Raw genomic sequence first — 9,153 nt, 5'->3', positions numbered from 1 at the left:
TTGAGCTAAAGAAACTGCAAAACCATGAAATCGGAGAAAGCATTAATGGCATTTGAAGATTTATAATTTTATTTTAATATACAAATAATCACTGTTTGTCATGGAACATTTGAACGTTAGTAGACAATTTACTGATTTTGAAATTGTTTGCTAAATTTGTATTTGATGCAGAATAAAACATGTCAAAAGAAAACAAAAGAAAAACTCAAGGCATTTACTTTCATCTTAAATATTTCAACGCAAATCATATGACAATGTAGAAAATAATCAAGTCAAATAACTCCGGTAAAGTAACCCCTAATTTAAAAACGTATTGTTCACAAAGCAGTCCCAATAATGTTTGAAAAAAAAGGGAAATTTTGGAATAAATGTTTCAAAAAATGAGTATAAATATAAATCAGCCCACACAAATACTCATATTATTGAGCAAAAAAAACAACAACATTGCAAAGGGTCATTTTCAGCAAGGAAACCCAACCCAATGCATATACAGTGCATGGGACAGTAGCAAGGTTTCCATCCAATTGACGACAGATTACGAGAATATTCTAAAATCCACATAAAAACAAATAAACGCCTTTTCCCTCCAGATGTGTTTATCAAATTGACTTGTTACAGATAAATGCCTGTGCGTGATGACGTAGTGCACATAAAATACATTTTGCGTTAAATTGCCACGTACCAAATAAAAAAAATACGTTAAATGGGTTACCGTCGCATTTTCAACTCTACTGGTGGTTCTTACCAAAACAATGCGAGTGTACCCAGTATTGGCACGTGCTTCACGGTGTTGGCTAGAACGCACTATAGCACACATGTTGAGAGTACTATTATTAACAAAATAGATCATTTTGTATTTGTCAAACAACAGTAGAGAATAGATTATGTCACCAGAATAAGACCCTCGACATTTATTGGAAAGGTGCATCAAGCTCATTGCCTTGCATTTTCGTCACCCAGTGAAGTCCATAATGTATTCATCTGTAGCCTAATAAACTGCATGCTTTACCGTAGTCTTAGTGGGAGGACCACACAACGTCGTCGCGTGACTCCCAAGTTAACTTCGATATGGTTATTATATCAATATTTGCGCACAAAAGGTTTTCCACCGACTTTTCTCGTATAAATAATTTTACCGGCACAAAAATATCCCACCTTGTCTAGGGTATTTTGTTTGGTCGACATTTGTTAAGTTTACCTAAACATGCTGTCTCCATCAGGCCTGTCATTACATGTTTTATCCGACATGTACTTTACTTGCATAAAAAGGTTGGATGGAAACCTGGTTAGTGACACGTTTTGATAAAATGACTGTGAGGTTAAAGTGGAGATTTTTAATTTTCAGGGTATTTTTTCATCCATATCTGGTGAACCATTTAGAAATTACAGCACTTACATTTTTATTTTATTTTTTAAACTTAGCCCCCCCCCATTTTAGGAGACCAAAAGTATTAGCACAAATTCACTTATGCGTATTAAAGTAGTCAAAGGTTTAGTATTTGGTCTCATATTCCAAGCATGCAATGATCAAATCAAATTTTATTGGTCACATACACATGGTTAGCAGATGTTATTGCAAGTGTAGCAAATTGCTTGTGCAATGATTACATCAAGCTTGTGACTCTACAAACCTGTTGAATGCATTTTCTGTTTGGTTGTGTTTCAGACTATTTTGTGCCCAATAGAAATGAATGGTACATTTTGTATTGTTTGAATTTGGAGACACTTATTGTAAATAAGATTAGAATATGTTTGTAAACACTTCCACATGAATGTGGATGCTACCATGACAATGGATAGTCCTGAATGAATCTTGAAAAACAATGAGTGAGACAGAAGCACAAATATCATACCAAAGACATGCTAACCTCACCATTACAATAAACAGGGGAGGTTATCATTTGTAGAAGTGTTTATGAACAATTTCTAAAATGGTTCACCTGATATGGATGAAAATACCCTAATTAAAATCTGACAGTCCACACAAACCTCAGTCATTGAATCACTTCAAATCCAAAATGATGTACAGAGCCCCCCCCCCACCCCAAAAAAGTGCTGTAATTTCTAAACACTTCACCTGATATGGATGAAAATACTGTCAAATTAAAGCTAACAGTCTACACTTTAACCTCAATCATTGTATGAGTTCAAATCCAAAGTGCTGGAGAACAGAGACAAAACAACAAAAATGTCAATGTCCTAATACTTGAATAGCTCACTGTATCCAGTGGCAGACATACCATTTTACAAGGTGTTTCTTTCTGCTTTTGGAAAATGCATACTGCAAACAAAGGCAGTATGCATAAAAAAAATATATATATGTTATAATATAAATCAATAGAAAATCGTGAAATTACATAAATATAACGCTCCCACGCCTCTAAAAAGAGACCCTGGAAAAGAAAGCAATCATAACTCATATGCTAAAGGCAGGTAGCCTAGTGGTTAGAGCGTTGGACTAGTAACTGAAAGGTTGGAAGATCGAATCCCCGAGCTGACAAGGTAAAAATCTGTCGTTCTGCCCCTGAACAAGGCAGTTCCTAGACAGTCATTGAAAGTAATAATTTGTTCTTAACTGACTTGCCTAAATAAAAGGTAAAGGGAAAAAAAGTAACACCTAAAAAAAAGTGTGTACCTGTAAACGCTATCTGTGAAACCTGTATATCTGTAAAACCTCTGACTTGAATTACTTCAAAAAAGCTAGACCATTAATAAAGTAACTGCTTTGGCCAAAACCCCTCTCTTGCATGACACAGACATTTGAAATCCTCCAACCCCTGTAGAGACCCCTTTACGTTCACATGCCCCAAGCTCACAACTCAGGAGTTGGGTCGGGGCAGCTCGCACTCTTTTTCAAAATTGCAGCCGTGCAGCAGCTCTCTGTAGGTCTCTCTGACCGTATCGTAGAGTGGAGCCTGGTGCATTATGTCGGGGAAGTTCTGAGGTGTCTCGTTGAGGAGGAACTGTAGCCGGAGTCCTTCGCTGCAATCATATAGCACAAAGAGCAGGTTGGCTGCATAAGGCACAATGCGGCTGGTACGGAAGGTGCGGCCATTTTGCACGTCAAAGTTGTCAGCAGTCAGGGCCGTCTCGTCTCTGAAGAAGCCCATGAGGGCCAACAGGGGCAGGAGGGTCTCGGCATGACCCACCTGGATGGTCACAGCCTCAGATACATGCCCAAACCTGAACGAAACAATTGACAATCCACAGTTCAAAAATCATGGTGATAACCAGCCACACGGGCTCCCAAGTAGCGCAGGGGTCTAAGGCACTGTGTCTCAGTGCAAGAGGTGACACTACAGTCCCTGGTTTGAATCCAGGCTGAATCACATCCGGCCTCGATTGGCGCACAATTGGCACAGCGTTGTCCGGATTTGGCCATCATTGTAAATAAGAATTTGTTCTTAACTGACTTGCCTAGTTAAATAAAAAAGTACTAAGGGAAATGATGTGAAATGCATCAGAGGGAGAAACAATCTATTCAATGACATTCCCCATTGAAAACAGGTGTAACACAATCCATGGGAGGAAGTGTTGTATATACTCTCAGGGTCCCAATAGTTTTTCAACAACAAGCAAGGGGACTGTCTTCAGAAAGTATTCACACCTCTAGTTTTTCCACGTTGTGCTAGACTGAATTTAAAATGGATTACATTGAGATTGTGTCACTGACCTACACACAATACCCCATAATGTAAAAGTGGAATTCCAACACAATGTCACGGAGTACCACTTCCTATTTTAAAGCATGGTGGTGGCTGCATCATGTAATGGGTATTCTTGTCATCGGCAAGGACTAAGGAGTTTTTTGGGAATAAAAATAAATGGAATAGAGCTAAGCACAGGCAAAATCCTATAGAAATCCTGGTTCAGTCTGCTTTCCAACAGAAACGGGAAAACAAATTCAACTTTCAGCAAAACAATAACCTAAAACAAGGCCAAATATACAGTCGTGGCCAAAAGTTGAGAGAATGACACAAATATGAATTTTCAAAGTCTGCTGCCTCAGTTTGTATGATGGCAATTTGCATATACTCCAGAATGTTATGAAGAGTGATCAGATGAATTGCAATTAATTGCAAAGTCTCTATTTGCCATACAAATGAACTGAATCCCCAAAAAACATTTACACTGCATTTCAGCCCTGCCACAAAAGGACCAGCTGACATGTCAGTGATTCTCTCGTTAACACAGGTGTGAGTGTTGACGAGGACAAGGCTGGAGATCACTCTGTCATGCTGATGGAGTTCGAATAACAGACTGGAAGCTTCAAAAAGAGGGTGGTGCTTGGAATCATTGTTCTCTCTCTGTCAACCATGGTTACCTGCAAGGAAACACGTGCCGTCATCATTGCTTTGCACAAAAAGGGCTTCACAGGCAAGGATATTGCTGCCAGCAGAGATTGCACCTAAAACAACCATTTATCAGATCATCAATAACTTCAAGGAGAGCGGATCAATAGTTGTGAAGAAGGCTTCACGGCGCCCAAGAAAGTCCAGCAAGTTCCAGGATTGTCTCCTAAAGTTGATTCAGCTGCGGGATCGGTGCACCACTAATACAGAGCTTGCTCAGGAATGGCAGCAGTGAGGCGAAGACTTTGAGGATGCTTGATGTCAAGAAGGGCAGCAAAGAAGCCACTTCTCTCCAGGAAAAACATCATGTTCTCTGATTAATCCCCTTTCTGATTGTTTGGGGCATCCGGAAAAAAGCTTGTCCGTAGAAGACCAGGTGAGCGCTACCACCAGTCCTGTGTCATGCCAACAGTAAAGCATCCTGTGACCATTCATGTGTAGGGTTGCTTCTCAGCCAAGGGAGTGGGCTCACTTATAATTTTGCCTCAGAACACATCCATGAATAAAGAATGGTACGAACACCTCCTCTGAGAGCAACTTCTCCCAACCATCCAGAAACAGTTTGGTGACAAACAATGCCTTTTCCAGCATGATGGAGCACCTTGCCATAAGGCAAAAGTGATAACTAAGTGGCTCAGGGAACAAAACATCAACATTTTGGGTCCATGGCCAGGAAACTCCCCAGACCTTAATCCCATTGTGAACTTGTGGTCAATCCCCAAGAGGCGGGTGGACAAACAAAAACCCACAAATTCTGACAAACTCAAAGCATTGATTATGCAAGAATGGGCTTCCATCAGTCAGGATGTGGCCCAGAAGTTAATTGACAGCATGCCAGGGCGGATTGCAGAGGTCTTGAAAAAGAAGGGTCAACACTGCAAATATTGACTCTGCATCAACTTCATGTAATTTTCAATAAAAGCCTTTGACACTTGTGAAATGCTTGTAATTATACTTCAGTATTCCATAGTAACATCTGACAAAAATATCTAAAGACACTGAAGCAGCAAACTTTGTGAAAATGAATGTTTGTGTCATTCTCAAAACTTTTGGCCACGACTGTACACTGGAGTTGCTTACCAAGACAACATTGAATGTTCCTGTGTGGCCAAGTTACAGTTTTGACTTAAAATTGGCTTTAAAAATCTATGGCAAGACTGTCTTGCAATGATCAACAACCAACTTGAGAGCTTGAAGAATTTTATAATGTGCACATTTTGTACAATCCAGGTGAGCAAAGCTCTTAAGACTTATCCAGAAATACACACCACTGTAATCACTGGCAAAGGTGATTCTAACATGTATTGGCTCAGGGGGTTGAATAGTTATGTAACCATGATATAGATATATACATTTATTTTTTACAAACGTTCAAATTGTTCTTCCTCTTTGACAGAGTACTTTGTGTAGACCATTGACAATGAAATCCATTTGAATCCCACTTTGTAACAACAAAACGTGGAAAAAGTCAAGGGGTGTCAATACATTCTGAAGGCACTATAAGAACTTGTGTCCAAGTTATATGATTATGGTGGACAATACAATTAATGTGGACTGTGGTTTAACTTTACAACCAACTCACCTGATCTCACGAGCAGCCTGATCAAGACGATTGAACAGGTCATGAAAGAGATTGCAACTGGACTTGCGGTTGATATCATGACCATAGCCCCTCTTCCAGTACTGTTTCAGGTCATTTTTGTACTCCAGCACCTGAAAAGTTACAGGTGATTGCATTAATGAACATTTGATCTTTATGACAGAACTGAGTTCTTCATTGTTTGTGGCAGAGGCAATAGCTCTCCCATGATGTTGTGTACATACTTGGGCGTCAGTCTCATCAAACAGGTTGCACCAGGCGGAGTTCAAAGATTTGATGGCAAACTCATATGAGCACAGGAAGAATGCAGCCTCCACCAGATCTGGTGACAAGAAAAAGGAGGATTAGTGAACAAATGTAACTGGCACAATAGGATAGTAAGTTTCAGCCTTAACATGATTAACTCCCTTCACTACACAAAGTGGCAAAGATTTGGAACCAAACAACCTGGTGTGATGTGATTGTATGGCACTTGCAGCTGGTCAGCCATCTTCATCTGCACTCTTTTCATCTCTGCTGAGGCCTTGAAGAGGTGGACCTCTTCCAGGGCAGTTTGGTTGTTCTCTACGTCCTCAACAAATTTCTGACACTGGTCAAAGAACCTCATCAACCCATCGTTGATTTTGTGGCTGGGTCCAACTTCTGCAACAAGACAGAAAGAGAATACATTAAGTCCAAACATTGTACATTGTCTCAGATCTCACCCCCAACAAATCCCTCTCAGTTGTAACAATAGTAATCAGTGTGAGAGTGAGTGATCGGTTCAGGCATATCATTCAAGGAATATCAAAACGACAAAACTAGCTAGCTTTGCTGTACAAACAAACTCCCCTGTCACGTTCCAAAGGTTGAGCAGGCCCTCTTGAAATGCTACAATGCTGTCCACGCATCTGTGTTTAGAGCTAGTGATGAAACGGATACGGTGGGCTCTGAGGTTTTCCTCGGATATCAGAGATGGAAACAATGTTGCCAACCTGACAGCCAGATGCCTATGGTCATCTCGCCCCTTCTCCACAAGCTTGCCATCCATGTCGTCGGTGTACCACATTTCCCACTTGGTTTTGATATCCTTCAGCCATTTATCAGTATTCATTGCCTCGTTTAGAACAAGGTCGTAAAGCCGTTGCATCATTTTTATATTTTTGGTCGACGGATATCGTGTACCATGCCGAATAATGGCGGTCACATGAATAGCCGTGCTATTGGTACATCCTGGTTTTAAAATGGATTTGTTTTTGTTTACCGAGAGAATGTCATTAATGAGATAACGGTTAACCTCCTCATATCTGCCTTTCGTTCCAAAATGATTTGCAATCGCAGGTATGTTTGAATTGACGTTAGCATTTGCAACTGAGCAGTATGAAAACCTGGTCAAAGCAAGACTAAATGTAATGAACAACAAACTTTGTTTAGATAACGCAGTTGTCATTTCGTCAAATTAGTTGAGGTAGGAACAATTTATTATTTAACTACTAAACTAAGTTAGCTAAGCTATTGGATAGCTTCCCGCTTTGTTGTTGTTGTTGTTTCGCTGCAAACTTTGAACACAAAAAACGGAGCTCCACCAGCAGGCCAACCGTAATATATCGCTGCGTTTTCGTGTGCTACGAGGCCCACACTAAAACCACAATGTTGAACCAGATGTATACATCTGATGCATCCGTTTGGCGTTTGTTACCCACGACCAAATATGGTGATGAGAGGAAGCCCAGTGGCCGGCATTGGGAGAAGACTCGTGCTTGGCTCTGCCTACCTCCTTGCTTGTCCTGCCCACGATGATTCATCTTGTCCCATTGGAAACAACAGGTCTCTGTTGAGTTATAAAAAAAATATTTGCTAAAACCCTGGATCAATGACCTTTTTAGAAATTGGACAGATATCAAGATTATTAAACAAAAGTTGTTCAGGGATGTAGGAAATAAAAACAATATTCAAAAAACAGCCCTGTGGTTTCAACATCATTCTTTAAGAGTTTATGTCATACAACTCAACCATATAGACCCTTTTCCAGTACATGACACACTGCCGTTATACACACGACTCTTGGCTGCAGTAAGAAAGCCATCTGCGTCCATTCAACATAAATATAGTCTGTTTTTAGTACTTCTAAACAAAATACTGTTTTTTTGTGGTTCTCATATACTTACAAGTATGTTTGGATTCTTGTTTGGACAGTCGCTAAGATTATATTTGGTTGTGATCTTTGCAAAATAACTATTTTGGATGCAGCGGTTGTTAGCTAGAATGCTTACGCTCGTTGAAATAGGCTGTAGCAAAAGCTAGCCAAAGAGCCATTTTACTGGTTGAGGTATGCAGTCGATTTGCGATGACGAACATTATATTGAGTAAGACATTCATACGAGCCTTAAAATACAATTATAATCCAAAAGTATTGTGAAATGCAATCACAAACAACATGTAATTATAGTTTTTTTTTTTGCTGGCGTTCTATAAGAACTCCCACTTGTTCTGCCACCAACTTTCGTGCATCGCCCTGGTTTGGAAATGTTTGTAAACACAGAAAGGGGTCTATACCTTAGTGGATTGAATGTCATTGAGGTGATTACCCCCAGTCTTCAAATGATGTAGACAATGTAATATACATTTACATAGAAAAACCCTAAATATCCCTGGTCTGTCAGAACGTAGAATAAAAATATATTTACTCTTACTCAGCCAGTTGGTCCCTCAGCTGGTTGAAATTACACAGGAAATTATTATTAAACCAACTTCAAAACACAGGTCTACACATAGGCTGCTTTTAGACAGCCAGCCCAATTCTGATCTCTTTGTTTTTCATTAATTGGCCTTTTGACCAATCCGATCAGCCCCCAGAAAAGATGTTAAAACATGTTATTGGTCAAAATACCAATTTGTAGAAAAAAGATCAGAATTGTGCAGCCTGTCTAAACACAGCCTATGTGTGTGGCAATCATTATGTGTTTTGCTCTTGCACATGAGCCATTCTTAGTATACGATGTCTTGAAGGTGTTTACATGATTTTGCGCATGTGCCAGGTGATAGAAATTTCAACTTCAGTACTGGCGCTCTTAAAGGTCGGGTAAACAATACTTTCCTGTGGATATTTTCTCTCAACTTTCGACCAGCTGAAGGACCAAAACTACAGACAATCGGCAGAGTAAGTTAAAATATAATTGTATTCAACATCCCGGCTTGTAAATGACCATTTCCAGAATCAAA

General features: G+C 39.8%; 2 protein-coding genes across 4 annotated transcripts in view; one reads left to right on the top strand and one right to left on the bottom strand.

Annotated features, from left to right (window-relative positions):
* Positions 1-46: 46 nt before the first annotated feature.
* On the bottom strand, positions 47-8,193 carry LOC115106353 (multiple inositol polyphosphate phosphatase 1). 3 transcript variants are annotated; one of them, XM_029628997.2, is made up of 6 exons: positions 8,100-8,193; positions 7,706-7,762; positions 6,400-6,594; positions 6,177-6,274; positions 5,935-6,065; positions 47-3,183 (listed from the first exon to the last, which is right to left on the bottom strand). In XM_029628997.2, exons 2-6 carry the CDS (start codon positions 7,734-7,736, stop codon positions 2,820-2,822), a joined length of 819 nt encoding a protein of 272 aa, XP_029484857.1. In that variant the 5' UTR covers positions 7,737-7,762; positions 8,100-8,193; the 3' UTR covers positions 47-2,819. The 3 variants fall into 3 exon arrangements, with proteins under 3 accessions (XP_029484857.1, XP_064863980.1, XP_064863981.1); XM_065007908.1 differs by lacking the exons at positions 7,706-7,762; positions 8,100-8,193 and adding an exon at positions 6,787-7,596 and having other exon boundaries at positions 6,400-6,597; XM_065007909.1 differs by lacking the exons at positions 7,706-7,762; positions 8,100-8,193 and having other exon boundaries at positions 6,400-6,727.
* A 776-nt stretch (positions 8,194-8,969) lies between these two features.
* LOC115106352 (phosphatidylcholine:ceramide cholinephosphotransferase 1-like) overlaps positions 8,970-9,153 on the top strand; it is a 39,942-nt gene continuing 39,758 nt past the window's right edge. The window contains exon 1 of the mRNA XM_029628994.2: positions 8,970-9,091. The gene's annotated coding sequence lies outside the window, so the exon portion shown is untranslated. The remainder of the gene's footprint in view (positions 9,092-9,153) is intronic.

The sequence above is a fragment of the Oncorhynchus nerka genome, linkage group LG23, assembly GCF_034236695.1.
Source record: "Oncorhynchus nerka isolate Pitt River linkage group LG23, Oner_Uvic_2.0, whole genome shotgun sequence".
Taxonomy (NCBI): domain Eukaryota; kingdom Metazoa; phylum Chordata; class Actinopteri; order Salmoniformes; family Salmonidae; genus Oncorhynchus; species Oncorhynchus nerka.
This window is presented reverse-complemented; position numbering and strand designations above follow the sequence as displayed.

Coding starts and splice junctions, on each gene's coding strand:
- LOC115106353 (XM_065007908.1), bottom strand. CDS start 7,381: ATGACAACTGCGTTATCTAAACAAAGTTTGTTGTTCATTACATTTAGT. Junction 6,066..6,176: donor TTGATGAGACTGACGCCCAA/GTATGTACACAA, acceptor GTAACTTTTCAG/GTGCTGGAGTACAAAAATGA. Junction 3,184..5,934: donor CAGGCTGCTCGTGAGATCAG/GTGAGTTGGTTG, acceptor TGTTTCGTTCAG/GTTTGGGCATGTATCTGAGG.